At 39.3% G+C, this 24,063-nt stretch overlaps 3 protein-coding genes across 3 annotated transcripts; all 3 read right to left on the bottom strand.

Annotated features, from left to right (window-relative positions):
• Positions 1 to 7,451: 7,451 nt before the first annotated feature.
• Positions 7,452 to 9,268, bottom strand: foxc1a (forkhead box C1a). The gene has a single exon (XM_054596422.1). The coding sequence runs from the start codon at positions 9,261 to 9,263 to the stop codon at positions 7,818 to 7,820; it is 1,446 nt and encodes a 481-aa protein (XP_054452397.1). The 5' UTR covers positions 9,264 to 9,268; the 3' UTR covers positions 7,452 to 7,817.
• An 8,607-nt stretch (positions 9,269 to 17,875) lies between these two features.
• Positions 17,876 to 20,477, bottom strand: LOC129089227 (forkhead box protein F2-like). The gene is made up of 2 exons (XM_054596618.1): positions 19,517 to 20,477; positions 17,876 to 18,033 (listed from the first exon to the last, which is right to left on the bottom strand). Exons 1-2 carry the CDS (start codon positions 20,475 to 20,477, stop codon positions 17,876 to 17,878), a joined length of 1,119 nt encoding a protein of 372 aa, XP_054452593.1.
• A 1,906-nt stretch (positions 20,478 to 22,383) lies between these two features.
• On the bottom strand, positions 22,384 to 23,519 carry LOC129089191 (forkhead box protein Q1-like). The gene has a single exon (XM_054596574.1). The coding sequence runs from the start codon at positions 23,374 to 23,376 to the stop codon at positions 22,567 to 22,569; it is 810 nt and encodes a 269-aa protein (XP_054452549.1). The 5' UTR covers positions 23,377 to 23,519; the 3' UTR covers positions 22,384 to 22,566.
• Positions 23,520 to 24,063: the final 544 nt, after the last annotated feature.

Genomic DNA, 24,063 nt, shown 5'->3' on the forward strand with positions numbered 1-24,063 from the left:
AAGTGTGAATCACCACTTTAGAAAAAGATCAATCAATCCCTCACCCCGGCCTCACCGGCATTTTCTTGTACTGATTCTCTCTCTTGGTGTCTACAGATCAAATTCTAGTAACTTGTGTTGTTTTTATCTCTCATTCTTCCCCCCCCTTTTTGTGCTCTCCATAGACTCCCTTCCTTAGCTTTCACCTCCTCTGTGTTTGAATGCTGTTTACAATGCAACCAAGCGTGAAAACGGAGAAAGGACGACTTAAAGAAAATTAGTTAACTGGTTGAAGAGTAAACAATGGGTCCCTGTTAAAAGACCTTTGGGAGGAACAGCTTTCCTCTCAGAAGTCAAAGGTTAGATTGTCCATTGACACAAGCTCAGACAGCTGACATTTGAGATAGATTTCAGACTGAAAAGAGCCATGTTGTGCTTTTCATGTGATGTTTGTTATGTGTTTTCCAAGAATAAAGTTTTCATTCTTGTTTCATGTTGTATATTTTATTGCTTAGACAACCTCATAATGTATGTTAATACCGATCAAGTCACAGGCAATGGGTCAATTCAGTGTTAATGGTGCAGTTATGATCAATGTGATTACGTGTTGTTAAGTCTGCACACAAGTTCCATATTTTTAATCAGCTAAAACGTGCATCTCCTCAGAAAAAGTGTAATAGTTGTTGCTTAGATCAGTGTCATTCTTGTAACCAGCTTGTTTTCTGTGCTTGCGTTTCACCTCACACCCCATTCCGCATTGTAATTCTCCATTGCAGCATGTTATTTGTGTGTGTTTGTGTTTTTGTAAGTGTGTTGTTGTGGTGGTGATGTTGAGGGATAGCAGATTAAATCCCTGCTTCCTGCTATTCTGGTTGCAGGGACTGAAAACAAAATGCATGAAACATGGAGAATGAATGAGTGCAAGACTGTCACTCAAACACAGCCATGCCTTTAGGGTTCCCACTCACTTACTTACGTTGTCATTGTTACTCATAGTCACGTTCGGTCTTTCAGAAGCACAGTGTTGAGTAAAACGGCAACCATTGCGAACTGAATCAGTCAGCCTGTTATAGATCTACAAGGAAATAGCGCTGACATATTAAATGCTTGATCATGTGTCTGCTGGAAATATTGTTTAATCATGAGTGTCATCATACAAATCAGAGAATCCTAAAAAGTGAGTTTTCCATTCGTTCTTGAGTACAATTTAAAGTGAGTAATACATGAGAAGCGGTTTATAAAATGTTGTATTTACACCTCTGAACCTCATTTATCTAGTCATGATTTACCAAATCTGTCACCGACATCATAAAGGGCGGAACGACTGGAGAGCTAGAGAAGTGAAGACTGAAATGGCATTTCCTCCAACTGGATGTGTTATTGTTGACATTTTGATTTGAATGTTCAGCACTTTTTATTCAAATAATGTCATGACCTACTGACCTCTTTGTATGATTGACTGCTATAAAAAAATTCACATGTATCGGTTTCTAATAAGTAAATTACGATATATTGGATTAATCCAGTCTCGATGTCTCTGGGAGCACAGAGTTGTTGTCAACATTGCCTTCTTATTGATTACACAATCACTCCTGCAAACTGAACTTCAAAAAATAAAAGCCAAGACGGCAGAGGGAAGACGTGATGAGGTTTAGTGGGAAATACTTCAAGAGGAAGTCTGTTGCAGAAAGTTTTGGTGGTCTTTCTTTTTAATCACACACATAAAAACCCCCTCATTCACGAACAATTACTCTCAATACTGCATGCAGGAGCACACTACACTGACTCTGCCAGGAATTAATTGCCTGAGGGATGGCTTTGCCTACACACACAAACAAAAGCTCCCCCTAACAAAATTAATTTTGAGATCCTCAGTGACCTACCAAGTATGTGAAGTAACTTTTTCCTTTTTCTAGTTTAAAGAAATATGAAATTTACACTGCAGCCTAATTCATCCCGTTGCTCTGCCTCTGGTTGGTGTGACAATCTTTTGTCTCCTCCTCAGACAAACTGAATGACTCTGAATTGAGATGTTGTCACTTCTAACACTGTCTCCTCCTCTTTTGGTGCATGACACCCTTCTCCCTGGGCTTAAATATGTGAGGAACAGGGGAGAGTCTGGTGAGAACTCATGTGGTGTTGCCAAGTATACATATAAGCAGGAAGCATGTAAGATGTATTGAAAATGTATTTCCATTCCAGGAAAAATGAATCCACATCTATTTATTAATGTAAAAGTATTGTCTTCAGTATTTTTCTCCTTTTGATTGTTGAGTAATGTAGTAAACTTTTTAAAGATGAATTCTGGGACAAAAACGGGGGGTCTTCAAATTATTATTTTTTAAAAGCATAGAATTTACATCATATACCTCGATCACCTTTATTTAGCCTATTTCCATTGCTTTTATTTTTTTTCACTTTTAGATGTAAAATTAATTTTGTTGTAATTTCCTGGTAAATGTTTAAGAACAAATACAGCAACATTTCAGCCTGCTACCATAGAACAAAATATAGCCTACTGTATTAACTCATCCAAGTATTTATATATATATGTTATTACATTTTTTTACACATATTTCGAATATATTTGTGACCGTTAACATCCCTTCTCAGTAAAAAAAAAAAAAAAAAAAACCCAATGCAGCTTCTTCCCTCACTCTTACAGCAACCTAAGTCTGCTGTTGATGTTTTTCATAGCCCAGTGGCACCATAAAATGAGATGAGACACAGACAACTGCTACTGTGGCTCAAATAGCAGCAGTTGGACGGCTTTGAAGTGGCCCTCTCATGTCACAAGTTACAGAGTTCAAGTTTGTTCAGTTTGCTCCCTCCTATCAGGACTTTTTACTTCTATAAAGCCACCTTAAGCTGTGAATCCATGTGTAAAATGTATTGTTTATGCATGCATGTACATTTTTATTGTGCTAAATTGCAATTTACGTACGTATTTTTCATGAAGCAGTGAGTACAACTGACCGAGGCAAAACACATACAATCACTGTTATGGCTTATAAGTACGATTTAATTATTTTTTATTAAATTCGTATCTACTTAATTATTATGTTTATTTTACTATGAGCCCAATACGCCATGTGTTTTACAAACCTAAAAAAAAAAAAAAATAAAAAAGCATAATGATCAGGGCGTAAACTCCACTGAAGAGCAAATTGTTTGTATATGGATTTTTTACCAATAAAGCACACGAATTGCCTTACATGCCTGTTTTGCTATGATTTAATTATTGTTGAGATATTCAAGAAATTACCCAAAATATAAATTAAGAATCCACATGAAGATATATTTCCACCACCGGGACCATTCGGATTAAAAAACAAGGTCGTTAAAGTCGTCGAGTATGAGACCTTTAAAAAAAAAAAAAAAAAAAAAAAAAAAAAAAAAAAAAAAAGTATATTCATAACATTAAAACCACGCTTGACAATAAAATACTGTATGCCACGGTGTATAATTGGTGCATTCAAGTGCTCGCTACCTAAAAAAGATGCTATAATTAGTAACCGCAGGCCCGAGCTGCAGAAGAAGGCAGGTTTCTGTGTGACTTGAAGGCGGCTCTGTTCGTTTTTAAGGTATCTCGCCAAAGCTGTCGGGTTATTCGCAGGTCGGCCGGTTCCCTTCAGTAAACTCACAGAACCTCATTATCCCACCGACGTGGGGTTTATTCTCGGGACTTAAATATGCTTAATTATTCATCAAGAAGGCCTCGTTTTACGCCTCATCGCTCCTGCTTGTTCTGACAAAGTCGAGTGAATCTATTTTTTAATTTTTTTTAATTTTTTTTTTAAACTATCATCTGTCTATTAAAAAAATGAGACATGCAGGATAAGGATTATTTTTCCCTTATGAGAGGCAAGTGTTGGACCTCCAACCTTTTTCTACTCGTTTGGCCGCAGTGTAGACAGGGTTTTTTTTGCGTCTATGGTCTCCTAATTGGAAACAGATGGTGCTTGGAGCTCGGGTCTTGTACACTAACCGAGAGTTTAAAAAAGCAGCATTTTTCCATTCCGAGCCGAGCCGTACAGGTGCACACTGTCTGCAGGGGCTCCCGTTCATTTCTATCTACGCTTCATCCTGCGGTGCTGTCATACATACACAAACATACATTTTAAACTTTAATAAAAAATAAATAAATACATAATATTTGCTTCAACACTTGTATCAATATTAATAATAATAATAATATTTAAAATAATAATAATAATAATACCAATGAAGAATTCCGGTCTACTTTTTTGTCAAAACTGAAAGTTGTAAAAATGCAGTTTTACATTTGCTTTGTGCATCATCAGCTGACATGATTGTTACAAATGAGTCATAATAGACAATCACGGCTCTGCTCTTTATGATCACTGATGAGATAATGCAACGTTTGGCTGACATTTCATCCATGCTATCTTTAATGACAATGCGTTATGGTTGGTTGGTTTTTTATGTGCATTTCTCGAACCTTGACCTGACTTCCATCTACGTAGACTGGCCCAGTGTGCTGTCAAATCAAATTAAAATGACATGGTGAGATGCTTTAGATCTTTCGTTTTTCCAATACGCCTACCTGATCTCAGCAAGGAGGTTAGCTATAAAACAACATTAAAAAAGACGAAGTTTTTTTAAAAATTAATTTCGTATCTGCTTTATAGCCTATGATATAACAAATATACTGATATGTTAGATAATACATATTTGGACGACATAGACGCTTTCTTTTCTTCGTTATTTGGCACAGATCAGTGAGGGAAGTTGTGCATTTTCAGGAATGTAGCGGTGAGTTTCAGGAAAAAAAGCAAAGTGAAATGAGATTTAGCCCTAAGTAACATTTTAATTGAATTTTTATTTTTTTTTTTTTCGGTGAGAAATACCAACCACAACCGTCTGGAGGTTGGCACGTAACTGTAACAGGAAATATAGACAACCTTTCCACTCCCTCTGAGAAGGGAAATGAAAGTGAAATTAAGTTTGTACCTATTTTGCTGTTGGACCCCTCTGGACAGGATGAGGGGCCCCGGGCCCCACGTAGGAAACCATAGTCGTATTGTTGATTACAGTATCAGTTAATTATCAGTGCCAAAAGTACAAGTTAAAATCCACCGTTTTCCTTATTTATTAAAACTTTAAAAATCGTATTACAATGTGAAGGACTCTCACACACACTAAGCTATGAGCTCCCTTTCTCTCTGTCTGTGTGTGTGTGTGTGTGTGTGTGTGTGTGTGTGTGTGTGCCATGTCCTGTTATATTGTTGATGGTGCTCTGGCGGCCGACATCCTCCTCATTGACCCCATAGTCTCCCTCTCTGCCTTTTCCGTCTCATGAAAAACGATTCCAGCTCTCTGATTGAATTTTATTCCTTCCTGACCTGGACTATTCTGTGAGGGCGCCATCAATCTTTTGCCTAACACGACGTTTGTTTATTAGGCCTCAACTTGGGAACGTATCGATAATGACTATTATGAGCCTGATTATAGTCGGCGCAGTCGGGGAGCTGGGAGAGACATAAGAGCACATTTCGTTTTGGCAACACCGAACAATTCATGTACTTTTCTTTTTCTTTTCTTTTGTTGTCTTTGTTCACAGATGTACACCATGCAAATGAGGTCTAAAGTCTGAGATATTTGCACGTGGCCTTGCATGTTTTGTTTTGATGTGTCTTGTTGGTCTATAAAAGCTACCAAAAAGGAGATGAGGAATAAGCCCTGACCTAATTAACCTTCTATTTAGCAGAAACGTCTCTCAGAATGTGAAAGTTTTAGTACTTGTTCTGGACTGGGTTCTAACTTGGCTTCTGTCAGAGTGTTTGGGACATGTTGGCTTGCTCTCTGTTTCTGTTGAAAAGGAAAATTAAAAAAAAAAGAAGCAAAAAGCATCTGCATTGTTTTCTATAAAGGTAATATGAGTTTCGATAGAAATTCAAGCAGCTCTCTTTGTAATGTAAAGGTGCAAACTATAGACGTGTAAAATAATAATAATTATAATACTTTTTGTTTTTATTTTCATTTGTATTTTATAATTACTTATTTTATTGTTATTATTATTATTATTACTAGTAGTAGCAGTAACATTATTATCATTATTTTTATTATAGCCCAATTATTATAATTATTATTGACGCTTTCTTTTTAGGTCTGTAGACGCAATTTTACGCAAACGTCACGCACCAAGCAAAAAGTATTTTTTATATATATTTTATATATCTCTCTGTGCTTGATGAATATTTGAAATGCCTTATACACTAAATAATATATGATAAAAATAAAATAGAAAATAAAAACCTGATTTGATTGTTGGCTTGAGATGAAGGACAACAGATGTTGTTTTAAATTAAACAATTGCCAATAATACGGGTAATAGCACTAAATAAATGCCTATTTCGAAGTTATTTATAAGTTTCCATTTTAACATAATTAAAATAAATCGATTCACATTCGTTAATGTCACTGAAGGAAACTGTATTTGAGGGGGAAAACTGCCAATTACAATAAACATCAATCTGACATTTCGAATAAATGGCCAATATAATAAATACTCACTCTTGCAATTAAATGTCCATTCTGAAAAGCTAGAATAAGTCAGAATGATAAAAGATGTCAGACCGGGGAGAATTCAAACATCAGAACTGAAGTGACAACGGGACTATCCTTGGCATGTGTGGTATGATATTAAGTAAGCACTGGTATGCGCCAGTAAACACACAACGCAATCCAAAACAAAGTTGTGCTGTGTGCAGGCTGGTCTAGGCCTGCAGTCAACATCAGCTCAGTCATCTCGCATAAAGCCATAATCATGTATAATGTGACAGAAAAAAAAAAGAACATAAACGGAAAAGTGCATGATGTTTTGAATGTTATAAGACCTAAATAAACACATCAGTGACAGGCGTTTGCTCTTTGAACGTACGGATACCAAATTGCTTTTTTTGCCTCAATATTGTTTTCATTTTTTCTCAAAGATGTTTTTTTTTTTTTGGGGGGGGGGGGGGGGGGGGGTAGGGGTAAAAGCAAAATGCTCTTAGAAAGTATTACAATTAAACTTTTTTTTTTTTTTTTTTTTTTTGTTGAGAGTAAAAAATATTTAATAGCTGTGCAGCATGATTACAGTCCAAACGCATTATGACGAACGCACAGCATTTAAGTAAAAAAAAAAAAAAAAAGAGCTAAATCTCAGAGAGTCACTTCAGATTAATGACGAGGCCCATTAGCTCCCCCACAAAACCAACACGAGCCAGACTTCATGTAAAATACCACTATAGCCTGTAAGTCTGTAAGAAACGAGGCGTATAACTTTAACTCACATAAAAAGGAAAATTTATTAAACAAACAAACAAATCCTTCAGAATACTTTCCAACAAAATGAAGAATCTTTAAAAATAGTACGGTGATATACACGTTCCTTTTTCTTACTTTTCTTATATTGGAACAATTGTTTTTGGACAATTAAGGCAATTCAATTTAGAAACACTTTTTTTTTTTTTTTTTTTTTGGTGTGTTTGGTCCATAATACGCGGCTACAATTTTTTTTTTAGAAATAAATTACTATATGCAATTTACACGTCCATGAAAACTGACATATCCTTAACATATCACAGAAAATCACAAAAGCAAAGAGAGACTTACGTGTTATTTGCAGTAACACTGTTCTTTAGAAAAAAACCAAGATAGAGTCTTTTCCGTTCTTTTTTTCTTTTTTCCTGTCTCATATTAGTCCATGTGGTGAGGGCAGGTGAGAGAGGAGAGGAGAGGAGAGGAGAGGGGGTGTCTTTGGATTTTATTGGAAGAGGTCAAACACCGTGAGGAACATCTCGAGCCTATATTTCTATTTCTATTTTTTTCGGTCAGAACTTGCTGCAGTCGTATACGAAAGCTCCCGAAGTGCGATAGATGGGCTGGCTCGGTGGGAACGACATCTGACAGCTGTTATTCCCATTCACCGGTGAGTTATTCAAGCCGATTCTCTGGGATTCAAACATCTCTCGGACCGAATGAAAGTTCTGCTGCTGTGCCGGGTACGCTGCGCCCAAGTGGCCCAGGTCTCCGGCCTGGTTGAGGTACCATGAGGTCAGCCTCCCTTGGTGAGGGTGGTGGCCCTCCTGCGCCGAGTTCAGATTACCGTGGGAGGCCATGGAGGACGAGGTGGTAGTGACCGAGTAATCTGGCAACGTTTCGTCCACGGTGGTGCTCGGTGCCAAGTGGCCAGATCTGTCCCCGGCGTACAAGCTCATGGCCTGCATGTTACAATGATAGGTTGCGTTGGAGGTAGTGGAGATGGAGTTTTGGTTGCACGGGGAACTATAGACAGATGTCTGATTGGGGGAATAGTTTAAGGACAAAGACGGTGTTATACCCGTCCTGGTGGAGTTGCTGAGGCTGGGTGCGAGCTCAGTGGCCCCTTGTGGAGACCCCCGGAGGGAGGTCATGATGTTGTCTACGCTGAAGCCCTGCGTCGAGGCCTGGCCGTGGTGCTGCTGCTGGTGCTGGTGGTGCTCGGAGCTGTCCATGCCGATGGACCTGTTGGAGGGGATGCTGTGAGGGCTCCCGCTGGACATGCTGCTGCTGCTGTCCGGGCTCTCGATTTTGGGCACGGTGCTCAAAGAGGGCGAGTCGGACTGCGGCGGCGTGACTGTCCCGTTCTCGGTCTTAATATCCTGGATCCTCACGGGCTTGGAGCCCTGCACCGGCTGCTGCTCCTGCTGCTGCTCACGGCCTTGCTGCCTCTGCGGCGCGTCCTTCTGCAGCCGCTCGTCCTTCTCCTTCACCACATCCTTCTTCTTGAACCGTCGTCTCCTCCTCAGGAAGCTGCCGTTTTCGAACATGTTATAAGAGTCCGGGTCCAGGGTCCAGTAGCTGCCTTTGCCGGGTTTCTTATCATCACGGGGCACCTTGACAAAACACTCGTTGAGCGACAGATTGTGCCTGATGCTGTTCTGCCAGCCCTGCTTGTTGTCTCGGTAAAATGGAAACCTCTCCATGATAAACTGGTAAATCCCATTCAGGGTCACCTTCTTGTCAGGCGAGTTTTGGATAGCCATGGTGATGAGCGCGATGTAGCTGTAGGGGGGTTTGACCATATCCTTGGGCTGGGGTTGAGGGGTGTACGGTCCATACGCCCGGGCCATGCTGGCAGGGTATTGGTCGTGAGCCGCATGAGAGTACATGTTCATCGGCGCGGGCATCCCCGTGTACCCGCCACCGGCAGCGGCCCGGTAGTAGCTCGGGTCGCCGCTGATGTACGGCACGACGCCCAGGGAGTTGGGACTGGAGACGGAGTAGCGAGCCTGCATGTCGGCACACACACACAACAACAACAACAACAACAACAAAAAATTAAAGCTCCAAAAATACACAAGACAAGGAGAGATCCACTTCTCCCTCCTCTGAATGCCGAAGCGCTCAAATCACAGTTCCGCACTGCTCACTGTTCAAAAAAAAAAGAAAATAGAAGAGAGGAGAAGTCTTCAGTGCACCGTGCTGGGTCTCAGCCGCGTTTAAGCCGTCCCCATCCCTGTGTCCCTATGAAACGCACATTGAAAAAGTTCTGAACTTTTGGACGTCCGTCACCACACAGGACCTTTTTTTTTTTTTTTAGCGCATGTTAAATTCTTTCCTCCTTTCTTGCTTGCCAGTGGAGGAGCTCCTCCCAGAAGAGTGCGGGACGCGTCCAATGGGAAGTGAGCAAGAAGGCTCGCGGCCACACCGAGGAGAAGCAGAGGAGGTGGAGAAGCAGAGGAGGTGTCGGGAACTCCCAGCACCCACTGCAGCCCAGAACTTCAGACTTGACTGGAGCGACTCACAATGTGCACAATCAGATCATGGAGTGCACTTTGTTACAGAGAGACATCCTCTATCAGACCTGTGGCTGTGTTAAGAAAACCTACACAGATTAGTTGTTGTTGTTTTTTTTTTAAAATTAGAAATGTAAGATCTCATGAATCTAAATATAATATAATTAAATTCATTTATATTTATCCTTAAAAAATAAATAAATACAATGTATGAAAGATATATCCACATCATGTTTTGCTCTCTTGTGGTGGCGGTCCACCCATATGACATTTCTTATTTCTTTTTTTTTTTTTTTTTTTACTTAGACAATATAGTGACACCAATAAACCAAATGGTGTCGTCTACGTCCATTTTATTTTATTTTTTATCGTCTTTAAAAAAAAATGCATTTTTATGAGTTAAAAGACTCAACACCAGCAGCAGATCACTGGGAGATGAAAGCAGGTCAGAGACGCGCATCGCTGGCAGTGGGTGGTAAAGTGAGATCTCATTACGACGGGAATTAAAGGACAGTTTGGGCTGTGAGCGGCCAGAGGTGTGAGAGTTTACGCAAGACCCCCCCAAAAAAACCAAATGGGAAGACTGTGACACCTCACGTGAGGGGCTTTTCATCAAAAGTTTAGAATATCTGCTGGGAAGTTGAAAGGCCTATCTGGAATGTATTGTCTCTGTAACCAAATAAACGAAACATATCTTTTTCTTCTTCATTCTTCACACAAAAGTAACTCTAAAAATAAAAAATATTAATGAATCATAAAGCTGAGGTTTGAAATAAAAGAAGATTGAGACCAAAGGTAGACACACCAGTGGAATAAGCCGACCCTGAAGGCCTCTCTGTGTGACCTGCTGTAAAGGCGACTGTGCATGAAATTGTTAATGGCCATTGTGAGACACAGTTACAGTCCCTCATATCGACGTAATCCTCTGCAGGTCGTCTTAATTAAACGTCCGTGCAGTGGCCTGCTGCTCCGCCGGTTTCTCCTTACATGGACCCGGGCATGAACTTTTTCCACCGCCCCGGGGCTGTTTACACAGTTCACGATGGGCTTTTTGACTTAATACCACGGCCTGCCCACCCAGGCCTCCTGGACGCTTTTTGTGTTTAAGGTGTCCACGCCTGAAGCAGAGAAAACCCTGATGGATGTCAACATAATAAACAAGACAGGCAAAACATTTGAAGGCTGTCGGGTTTTTTTTTTTTAACATAATGAGGACACAATTGTTATCAAAATGTGTGTTTTTGGTTTTATAGTGACTGAGACGCTTGGTCTACAATCTATTTAAATTCAACGTCATTTTATGTTTTTTTTTATTTATTTATTTATGTTCCACTTAATCTTCCCTCATTATAACGTTTTTATTTTTCTAAAACAAAAGGCAGAGGTCGTAACAAATAATGAGACTAAGTCAATATAAATACGTTATTATATATATATATATATATATAGCATATAAGTTAAAATAAAGCAATGCAGTATGCTATGTAGAAATCAGACTAATGTTCAAATAAAAAAACAATTCACATGATTAAACCCAGTGTGTGTGTGTGTGTGTGTGTGTGTGTGTGTGTGAGAGAGAGAGAGAGAGAGAGAGAGAGAGAGAGAGAGAGAGAGAGAGAGAGAGAGAGAACTATTACTGTTAAAGGTCCTTCATAACTATGATGTTGGCTCCCTCTAGTGTTCACATAGAGCAAGTTAGAAATCGTTCGTTGCTATCCACAATTAGCCTTCACTGATTTATTTAACTTTATTGGAGTTATTTATTTAAAATCGTCCCGAAGTTCCTTCTTTAATGGCCACCAACCATTTTATAAGACAATTGTCAAACCTACATCTCTTGAGACGAATTAAAAAGGGAAAAAAAAACAGAGTGTCAAAAATGCTTCAATTCAGTCGAAGATTATATTTGGACAAAATATCACTAAACCAGAACCCATCTGTTTATTATAGATGTTGGCCTCGTGAATTATGTGCACTTTAAATACTACTTAGATTCATTAAACTAATAAACAGCTATTACCTATAGTAAGTGTGTGTGTATGTGTGTGTGGTGTTACCAAAGAGCCTCTAGCAGTAGAGTAGTCTTATAACATTAATAAAACACTACTGCCACCTCACGGTTTATATCAGTACTACACTCTGGAATACATTTTAAGGGCTGGGTCATTCATAAGGGAGGCCGATTTAATAGCAAATAAGACAAAACTAGGACCTCGAATAGTGAGTTGTGCTACTCAAAGCACTATGATCCTCCTCAATCCTCCTATGTTTGAATCATAGCATGATGCTCACAGTGTGCACTATGACCTGTAAGTCGAAATTGTTATAAGAACGGATTTATTGCTGACTTTTTTGTATGTAAATGGATCCTTGTTTTTTTTAGCCTAGGCCGTTTTAGTATTCCTATGTTCTACTACATGGGCACATATTTCTTCCCAGGTCACGGTGTGCAGATGCTTTAAGATCTTGTTTAAGATGCACTTATGACTTCTGGTGACTAAGACTATGTATATGTGCTTTATCTTACTGTTATGTAAGAATGTATATGTGCTTTATCTTACTGTTATGTAAAAAAAAAAATTAACATATAGAATAAAATATTGTTAATGGAAAGACAAATATTACTCTTCATGCAATAGTGAAAAGAGCTAAACACCAGGTCTGACACGGCCCCTGGCGTCTCCAGGATCCCTTTATCATTCTTTACAGAAACGGTTGGTTATTGCACCACACAGGTCACGTAGGTCACGTAGTCCACATCCCTCAACTCATTTACAATTGCAGACTTCTTTTTACATTACATTACATTACATTACAGTCATTTAGCAGACGCTTTTATCCAGAGCGACTTACAGGAAGTGTATTCAACATAGGTATTCAACAGAACTACTAGTCACCAGAAGTCATAAGTGCATCTCCTTTCTTAAACAAGCATCTTAAAGCATAAGCCAGAGCAAAAGTATAGTGCAGAGGCAAGTTACTACATCATCATCCTCTGCTTCCTCCTCCTGAAGTGCACCAAGACAGCACTGATGATGATGATGATGATGATGATGATGATGATGATGACAGCGTGGCAATTTTGGCTTATACTTCAAATATCATATTAATCTCATTTTGGCTTGATTCGCACATTTTTGTGATGCTTTGTTTTCCATGCCCATGCAGTTTTGGGGGTTTTTTTCAGCAAGGACATCATTTCCATTAAGAGAGGAACATACATCGAGAGCAATGAGAGAAGTGTTGTTTTAATGGGATTATTTGTGTGACATACAGTGGATATAAAAAGTCTACACACCCCTGTTAAAATGCCAGGTTTTTTGTGATGTAAAAAAACGAGACAAAGATAAATCATGTCCGAACTTTTTCCACCTTTAACGTGACCTATAACGTGAATAATTCAATTGAAAAACAAACTGAAATCTTTTAGGGGGAAAAATAAAAAATAAAAAACTTACAATAACCTGGTGGCATAAATATGAACACCCTTCAACTAATACTTTGTTGAAGCACCTTTTGATTTTATTACAGCACTCAGTTTTTTTTGGGTAGGAGTCTATTAGCATGGCACATCTTGACTTGGCAATATTTGATCACTCTTCTTTGCAAAAGAGCTCCAAATCTGTCAGATTGCGAGGGCATCTCCTGTTCACAGCCCTCTGCAGATCACCCCACAGATGTTCAGTTGGATTCAGGTCTGGGCTCTGGCTGGGCCATTCCAAAACTTTAATCTTCTTCTGGTGAAGCCATGCTTTTGTTGATTTGGATGTGTGCTTTGGGTCGTTGTCGTGCTGAAAGGTGAAATTCCTCTTCATCTTCAGCTTTCTAACGGAACTGTGGTATTTGGAACTGTTCATAATTCCCTCCACCCTGACTAAGGCCCCGGTTCCAGCTGAAGAAAAGCAGCCCCGAAGCAGATTCATGCTGCCACCACCATGCTTCACTGTGGGTATGGTGTTCTTTGGGTGATGTGCAGTGTTGTTTTTGCGCCAAACATACCTTTTGGAATTATGGCCAAAAAGTTCAACCTTGGTTTCCACAGACCATAGCACATTTTCCCATATGCTTTTGGGAGACTTCATGTAAGTTTTGGCAAAATTTAGCCGGGCTTGGATGTTTTTCTTGGTAAGAAAAGGCTTCCGTCTTGCCACCCCACCCCATAGCCCAAACATATGAAGAATACGGGAGATTGTTGTCACATGTAGTACACAGCCAGTACTTGCCAGAAATTCCTGCAGCTCCTTTAATGTTGCTGTAGGCCTCTTGGAAGCCTCCCTGACCAGTTTTCTTCTCATCTTTTCATCAATTTCGGAGGGACGTCCAGTTCTTGGTAATGTCACTGTTGTGCCATATTTTCTCCACTTGATGATGACTGTCTTCACTGTGTTCCACGGTATATCTAATGCCTTGGAAATTCGTTTGTACCCTTCTCCTGACTGATACCTTTCAACAATGAGATCCCTCTGATGCTTTGGAAGCTCTCTGCGGACCATGGCTTTTGCTGTAAGATGCAACTAAGAAAATGTCAGGAAAATCCTACTAGAACAGCTGAACTTTATTTGGGATTAATCAGAGTCACTTTAAATGATGGCAGGTGTGTACTGACTACTATTTAACATGAGTTTGAATGTGATTGGTTAATTCTGAACACATCCACATCCCCAGTTATAAGAGGGTGTGCACACTTATGCAACCACATTATTTTACTTTTTTATTTTTTATTCTTTCCCCCTTTTTTTGTTTTTCAATTGAATTGTTCACGTTATAGGTCACATTAATGGTGGAAAAAGTTCTGACATGATTTAACTTGGTCTCATTTATTTACATCACAAAAACATGGCATTTTAACAGGGGTGTGTAGACTTTTTATATCCACTGTACACTAACTCTTTGGCACTAAACACATCAGTCCAGTGGTTAGAAAATTATACTTTTATATACTTATAAAAGTATATTTTTTTAATTCAAAAGAAGCAAAAGCAAAACCTACAACTTACTCATCCTCTGAAGTCAACAGCACTGTCAGAGATATTTGAGCTGCATCAGCTCTCACAGAAAATAATTGCATCTGGAGTTCGGCTGATAATGCTTATAAAGATAAGTTGTGTCTTTCAATATTATGACTCTGCATTGAATGATGCAGTTTTACAGTTTAAATTATATTTGGCATGCTGCAGATTGTCTTTTTGAAAGTCATTTTTTTTTCTTCCTTTGGACACATTTTCTACAGATTCAGCCTGATCTTTCTTTCCTGCATGGTTGTAAATGTTCATCATTGTTGAAAATAATCTGTGAGAACAATATCTATCAATAACATGAAAATGAGGGGTAAAAATCTTAGCAGGACAGAGGAAGTACAAAGCATAACCAGTCATAATAAAATAAAATAAGTGATAGATATTTTGTCTTTTAATTCTTTTTTCTCTGAAATAGAAACATCAAAAAGGAAATCTATAAAATCCATAATTGATTAAGGCTTGTGAACAAATGTGCAGTCACTAATTTTCTTTTGAAACATAAATCAGATTAATTGCAAAATATTACATTAGATGTAAAACAAATTCATGAATTTTGGTTGAAAGTCCTTTAAGACATTTTTACACTTTTAAAGGGACATTAACCATTTTGCCCAATAACCAACTCACTGAAGAGGTGTTACAATGGTTTGTAAAATGACATGTATCATAGAATGCAGGTAGCCACTGTGGTACATTGTATCAAGTAATACAACTGAACGGTGTGTCTTCTCACCATAAAAGCCAAACGTTCCACTTTTAACAGCTCCCGACAAAAGTCTATCACACAAATGTTAATTTAATGATGGACAATTTATTCAGTCCTTAATTCATGTAACATCTGAGACATTTACTCACCTAAAATGACTTCCAAAATATCACAATAAAATGCAGCAATTTAAAGGCTCTGAAAGTTGACCGTAAAAGTGATGCATAGTCAGTGTAACATTTTTTTCTGCTTGTGTGTCATTTTATCTGTTTTTATTTGCTCATGTGGGGTATATGTTTTTAAATACATATAACACGGAGCTAAGTGTATTAATAATTATCTTCAGCACCATTGACAGCAGAGACATTAATCAGCTTTTATTCATTTAATGACAACTGTGCATGCGTTCGTTCTTAAAAGCTTATGATGCTGCTCGTTCAAATCTGTGCAGCATTGTTCAACATGACTGACATTATTTCTACGGTTATTTACCAATGCCTCTCAGACCTAGACTAAATATTGGACTCATAACATGACAAGATTTGGGGCTCAAAACACAGCTTTGCATCTGATGTTTCATGTCTGTCATGCTGCTTACAGCATGATCAAATGAAAAGACTGTGATTTATTCTGAACAAATTGTGTGTAATGGACTTGCATATGAGTGTGTGTGTGTGTGTGTGTGTGTGTGTGTGTGTGTGTGTGTGTGTGTGTGTGTGTGTGTGTGTGTGTGTGTGTGTGTTTGTCTAACAACCGTTTGTTGATACTGAAAGCATATTTGTCTGCAAACATTCTTTGACGGTGAAATATTGACTTCTTGAATCAGATTGACCTGGAAAGACCTGGAAATCCAGTCTGAACTGGATTCATCAAGGATTCATCAAGCCGGGACGGCTGTGGCGTAGTGGAGAGCAAGGTAGTTCTCCAATCAGAGGGTCGGTGGTTCGATACCCGGCTTTGGCAGTCGATGTGTCCTTGGGCAAGACACTTAACCCCAAGTTGCTCCCGAAGGCTTGCCATCGGTGTGGACTGGATGTTGCATGAATGTTAGTTAGAGTCTGATGGTGGCACCTTGCATGGTAGCCTGTCATCAGTGTGTGAATGGGTGAATGATATGTAATATACTACTGATTGTAAGTCGCTTTGGATAAAAGCGTCTGCTAAATGACTGTAATGTAATGTCAAACATTTTGTTATACTGTATCTCAGGTAACCATGGTAACCTCATTGTACATCAGAGAGACAGTTATTACACCTTATCTGTAACCTATTCTATATCAACTGACTGTTCTGCATAACGTTTTAGTATATTTAGCAGCATGAAGATATGCAAACTTATTTTTCCATAACGTTTGATTGAAATATTACTTTAGTCCTTCAACTTTCAACCACCACGAGGTGGCAGTACAGTCACGTGGAAATCAAACGGACTGAACAAGTAAGATGGGGTTTTATCTCAGTTTCCAGGTCAGAGTTGTGTATAAAATGTGCCTTTTGCCTTCTTTCTTTCTCTTTATTAATTCATCTTATAACAATCGTTACATTATAACAACATAGGTAGGCTTTCTGGGGTAGCCTAGAAGTACATTACACTTTAATTATTCTCAGCGTGTGAACTGAATCAAAGAATGATTACTTTCTTTTTAATAATTGCAATGTTAATAAGAAACTACACCTTAGCCTTGTTCAGATATTAAACTGATGATAACCCCGTGATGGTGCTCAGTGGGTGACAGTGTCTCTGAAGAGAACCTGTTGATTTTTTCTGAAAGAGAAATTTTGAAAAATCCATTAAGGTAATGGTTTTATTTAGTCACATATCAAATAAGTGAAACAAACTAAATCCGAAGGGTCAATCGAAATAATAATAATAATAATATATATATATATATATATTAATAAAAACAATAATAATAGGAGTAAGAATACGAATAAGAATTATGGACATGGACAAGGGAAGAACTGCAGTAACAATGAAAAGAAAAACCCTATGTATAAAAAAAAACCTTTATTGCTAAAAACACTTCCAAATTATTCTTAAAAAATAAATCTCTTTAATGGCCAGCTGCAAGAAATCCGCAACAATCTCAGCAACTTCAGGAACACATAATCATAAGTGCATGAATAAAGATTAATTCAGGTTAGTGTATTTTTTTTCAGTAAAACTGTTGATATTGCTTATTCATATGTGTAAAGTTAGTTATGAAAGTGGTAAAACGAATCCTCTCATCATAACCATTAGGCTATTAAACGTTTACTGGCATTGACTTGAAGGTAATAAAATCGCCATTTTCATCAAAAGTCCCCAAAGAGTCTGTTAAAATAACTCCATCCGAGGGTTAACATTTAGCAGAAAAGTTCAATGCAGCTCTTTCTTTGTTGTCTTGTCATATGACACATGGCTTTACGTCCTGGTAGACACTTTGGTGGTGGTGGTGATGGAGCTGGTGATAGTACGATCCGCCGGTGCTCGGGTGGAGGTTCAAAACGAAGTCCTTCCTGTCACACACAGGAGCTGAGTGGCTGGGGTATCGAGACAGTCCCACTGGAAACACACAGCACACATGAGGTCAAATCATTTCCTTTATCCAAATTGTATCTGGATTATTTTTTATCAAAACAAAAACAAAAAAAATCAGATTTTTATTACGTGTGCTGAGGAAATGTGTTGGTAGGCTCCCACTTTTTATTAGGATGCCGCTTGTATCGTGTTTTAGGTATCAAATGGTTTTTATTTATGTTAACAGATAATCTATTTAGGCTTCATAGATTCATTATAAGCCATTTCTAAAAGCAACTTTTTGGTTGCATTGTAGCGATTGTAATCTCATTGCTGATGTTTATCCTTAATTGTCAATAATTCAAAAGGTTGGTCCATTAATAGATGATTGTGGGTTTCCTTTTTCTACTTAATATTGCAGTCTAAGGGTATACCTGTCATTAAAACATTAATAGAGGCTTTGTTTTGTTAACAGTAATCAAGTCAGTTTGCAGTTTCAAATGCTAATAAATTGTGATGGAATATATATATTTTTTCTGTGCAGCCCTTTTTCAGATGGCAGACCTTCCTCATTAACTAAAAATAATAAGCATGTAACGTGGTGGAGGATCGAATTAATTAGTTCTCACAGGATTAGCCTTTGATGAATGTAATAAAATATAGTAAATGGATTAATAACCATTAATAAATCCATCACCTGAATATCCCATCTGGAGATCAATAAAGGATTATTTTTTATAACAGTTACACTAACTTCCGTAATGGGAAGTTGTTCCAGTGTTTGACATGAAAAAAGTAAAAGACTTGAAAAATAAATAGGCAAAAAAAAGTCCTCTACTGTAAATATCCTGATTATGATGCTGCTGTGGCTCATGTTAAAGGCCTTAAAAAGCTGCAGAGAAATGAATAACAGTTATATTTTTTTACATTTTTTTATATTTTTTGATCAGAATAAGTTTGTGACGTGTTTAATATCGTGTGCGTTACTTCTACGCAGGTCTTTGTCATACAGTTGTCCTTTTTATTGTGTTGTTGTGCCTATTTGTATACATTTTAAATCACAGAGGCCTTTAAAGAAAGCCTGCGTGAAAATGCAATCAAAAAGATAAATCGGGCACAGCAAATTGTGCACATTGAAACTAAAAAACCAAAGGCCTAAATTTCTAAATGTTAGAATATGTTCAATGAATGAATTTGAGCTTGTCAGGGTATTTTTCTGTGTTTTACTGACTGCATTTTCCATAACGGTTCTCCCGGAATCGCTTGAGTATAGATTACTTTATCCAAAGCAACTTCATTTAATAAAAAGTGCATTGTGAAAATCTGAGCTCGATAGATTTGTTAAAAATGTAACTTTTCAATGTAATGTGATAGCTAAAAGTTCAAAACAGTTGTATTTTTACGCAAAGTTTAGTTAATAACTCATCACTGTAGTTTAATATTAACCAATATACTATACATGCGGTGCACATGTGTCAGGATCAGGATCAGAAATGTATATATATATATATATATAGCTGCATTATACCTGAGATATCTGAGGAATCTCGTGCATTATGGTGCAGATAGCCCTGATCCAGAGAGTAAGAGGGCATCCCCGTATGCAGAGCAGAAGAAGTGGGACTGCTTGTTGCCAGCGACTGCTGTTTGATGTATGAAGAAACACCAGGTGAGCTCCAGTGTGAGGCTGCATTAGCATAAGGAGACTGACAGTCCACCATCGCTGTGGAGGACTGCAGGGGGCTGCTGCTGCTGCTGTCCGGGCAATAGTCCGCATTAGAGGCCACCTGACATGCGGCCATGTGCGATGACCCGGAGCCTGATGACATATGAGAGACGTGGTGTCCTCCTCCGAGGCCCTCGTAGCCAGCTGGCACCGTATTGCCCATCAGGTCTATGTTGTAGCCGTTGTGGCACGCTAGTGAGCCTGAAGGTGGTTGGAAATCAAAGTTTTGCGGCAGCATGGACGCACCAAACCCGATGCCATTCATCATCCTGTACATCGGCTTCATGGCTTGGCATTTCCTTCGGAACCCCCGAGGTCTGCGGCGAAAGGAGCCCTCCTCGAACATAAACTCACTGCTGGGGTCGATGGTCCAGTAGTGGCCTTTGCCAGGTCTGCCGAGACCCTTAGGCAGCTTTATGAAACACTCGTTCAGAGACAGGTTGTGTCTGACGGAGTTCTTCCATCCCTGGTATGATCCCCTGAAGAAAGGGAAGCGGGCCTGCAGGAACTGATAGATTTCACTCAAAGTGAGCCTTTTGGTCGGCGAGCTTTGGATTGCCATTACAATGAGAGCGATGTAGGAGTAGGGAGGCTTTTCTGGACGCCTCAAGCCGGAGTTTCCCTTCTTCCATTTGGGTGAAGCGGTGTGTGAGCTCTCCATCACCGGCTGTGCGCTCAGCAGAGCAGCCTGGTCATCGTGTGCCAGCGGACTGGAGCGAGGATCAGATGGATCCAGATGTTGCTTGGAGGTCTCGGTCGCCATGTCTGCGCCTCTTTTTTTTGAAACCGTCCCCTGTCGGTGCTATATAATCAATTGAGCAACTAACGTTTCTTATATTTATTAAAAAAAAAATGCTATAATTAGAAGGTCAGTGTCCCTCTGCGATGCTCTGCGCGTTTATAACCGTGGAAACCAAGAGACACCATCCGTTGTTGCTCCTTTCTCTCTCTCTGTCCATCGCTGGCAATAATCCCACAAGAGAAGGGGGAAATAAAGCTCCTCGACTCTCCTTGTGCGCATATCCAACCGGCCAAACACAACTCGACCACCTATCAATTCTTAAATCTCTCTATGCCCCTCTATCCCACCCCCCATCCCTCCAAGAAATCGCCAAGAACTACTCCCTCCCCATCTGGCCAGGATCCAGACAAGAAGCCGGACACACGGCGCAGTGGAGTAAGACAAATCTCCTCCCACGACTCACTTTCCAAAACACCTCTGAAAAGCATTTGTCAGGCACATATTTTTGCAGGATAATCTGAGTAAACCCTGATTAATAAAGCGATACATGATTAATTGTATCCTTGTGTACCTGTTAACAATGTCTATGGCTGCTGGTGGTTTTATTTTGTATAGGTGTAGGAGAGAGAGAGAGAGAGAGAGAGAGAGAGAGTCCTGCAGTGTTCATGTGTTTGGGATCTGTTCAAGGTTAGACTCTGACATGAGGGGAAGCATGCTTTTTCCATCAGAGCGTGCCAGCGTACCACACACAGCGCACGAGTGTCAGTTTACCTCCTTGAGCCTGTTTTACATCCCTGCAGAAATGAATTGATCATAAGCTCTAAAGTTGTAAGCAACCATTAAGATAATAAATTATTCATATATTTAATTGTGAAACGTTTACTACTGAAAAATGTTCTTTTTGAGACTTGGTAGAGTTGTGCAAATGTAGGTGTCGTTACAGAGCAAATCACCACTATAATAAGGTCGTCTGATAAATTCCCACGCCAGCATAATAACACAATCTACCCGGAATCTCAGCAACATCAAACCTGCTACCCCGTTGCGTCCAGGATGCACAGCTTTAGTCTAAAAGGAAATTTACTTTCTAGCCTCAGAAGAATAGGCCTGTTTGGAAGACATTTCTTCCTATTGTGGATTCCAGTTGAGTTCGCTCAGGATGCACCATTTGTACAAACCCTTTTCCTGCGCATGTGTGGTGACTGAGGCGACAGCTATTTGCAGAGCCAGACAGAAAACATAAATATTGGATGCCCCTTCCGGCAACAGTGAACTTCATGAACACTGAAAAAAGAATCACTTGAAATAATACAAGAAACGAACATTAATGATAAGATAATAAGATATTAACATAAGTTTATTTCATTTTGTTTTATTATGTCATTGTTATTATTATTAGTGTTTATTATTATTATTATTATTATTATTATTATTATTATTATTATTGCAATTATATTATTGTTATGTTATTTATTTTTATTTTTATTTTTATTTTTATTATTATTATTATTATGATGAGCCTCTTCTTTACTAAACAATTAAGGAGGAATCTCTCACCTTTTAACCTACAAAATATTGTATGTAAAACATAGACTGCAAAGGCCAGCAAGCATGAGGCTTTTACATAATAAAAGGAGGCTATAGTGTGTACTTCAGGCCCTCAGTACACTTACAACCAATCCCTATAGAGCTCATTAAGAATTTTGCAAGGTGGAGTCACATGAACGCACGCCCCCAAAACGGTGTAGATGTCTCATACAGGTGTCCGTCCATTTGTCTCCACAAGAACCATTGACCACTTTTTCCAATTTTACAACATCAGAAAACACAGAACCACCATAAGTTAGATTTGGTTTTATTTCGTTCGTTTTTGAAAGACAGAGACACAAAAAAAAAAAAAAAAAAAAAAACAGTCAAAGTGCATATTTTTTAAAAACGTTTTCTAAAACAACGTCAATGGTTAGTTCAGTAACATCTTGAACATATAATTCTGTATCAAAGATCAAGTCTGATAATGCTTAAAGAGGTACAAAAATCAGAGTAACCACCTTGCCACCAATTCCCATTCTCCCTCTGCATCGATCGTCATTGCGCTTGTGATGGCTTTGAATCATCGCATGAAATAGGAGTTTGACGCATGCGCAGCAAAGTAGTCCACATAGAATGTTGGCTTGAAGTATGAAAATGAGGCAGGTGAATTTAAATGAGGCACCATCAGTTCAGTGTAGCTCGGCCAGGTGAAGGCAGGCTGGAGTGGCACAAGCTCTTTCTTTAAGTCCCTCTTGAACGGCTTGCTGAGGATGTTGTCTATGGCGAATGAACTGCTAAACTTCACACATGAGTCCGTCTTGGTGGCGGATGCAGACTGCTGAGCTCTCTGCGGCTCCTCTGGGAGCCCGGGCCCCTTTGGCTCCCTGCTGAACTTTTTATCAATGCGTTTCCTTCGACGCCTGAACACACCATCGGCAAAGGTGTACTCGCTGTGAGGATTGAGCATCCAGTAATTGTCCTTTCCCCAAGGCCTGGAAGGGTCCCGCAGCACTTTGAGAAAGCAGTCGTTCAGAGACAAGTTGTGCCGAACCGAGTTCCTCCAGCCGGTGTAGCTGCCTCTGAAGAACGGGAACCTTTTCATCAGGTAGTCGTTTATTTCCGCCAGAGTCAGCCGTCCGGAGGGGGAGTCCCGGATAGCCATGGCGATGAGAGCGATGTAGGAAAACGGGGGTTTGGGTCTCCGTGTGTACGGCTTGGACTTAACACATGGAGTAACAGGTGGAGGAGGGCTGGGAGCCACGCAGTCCCCATCCGAGCCCAGCTCCTCCTCGGCAGAAGGAGGAGGAGAGCGCACACTGCCCTCTGCATCACAAGACATCTCGAAATGCTTCATGGCATAGTGGCTTCCACACAGCACCTCTAACTTCATGCTCTTTGAAGAATTGTCCTGTTTTTTTAAAAAATAAATAAAAAACCTTTTCAATATGCTCTCCGCGTAAAGTCCGGATCTGGTTGTGCGTCAGGAAGCGTAGTGCTTTGAGCTGAATCCAGTGAAGTCCTGCGTGGCTGTCATACCTGCCAGAGTGCTGAAGTCAGTCTCACCTATGCATCAGCTGTTTATACCCGGCTCACCTCAGGGCCAACCCAGGTGGGCGGAGTTAAATGATTGGAACACATTTGAGGGCATCACAAAACAACTTCACATTGCGAGGATGATAGTCTATACACAGACAATAAATACACATACTATACAACTACACAGACAATAAATACACATACTATACAACTACACAGACAATAAATACACATACTATACAACTACACAGACAATAAATACACATACTATACAACTACACAGACAATAAATACACATACTATACAACTACACAGACAATAAATACACATACTATACAATACAATATACATACTATACACAGACAATAAATACACATACTATACAACTACACAGACAATAAATACACATACTATACAACTACACAGACAATAAATACACATACTATACAACTAATAAAAGTTTTAACATGAGCCTATAATAGTTATTTCAGCATGACGATGATGTTCACTGAAAACACCATTCAGGGCAGCTTTATTTTCA

Source organism: Anoplopoma fimbria, chromosome 3, assembly GCF_027596085.1.
Source record: "Anoplopoma fimbria isolate UVic2021 breed Golden Eagle Sablefish chromosome 3, Afim_UVic_2022, whole genome shotgun sequence".
Taxonomy (NCBI): domain Eukaryota; kingdom Metazoa; phylum Chordata; class Actinopteri; order Perciformes; family Anoplopomatidae; genus Anoplopoma; species Anoplopoma fimbria.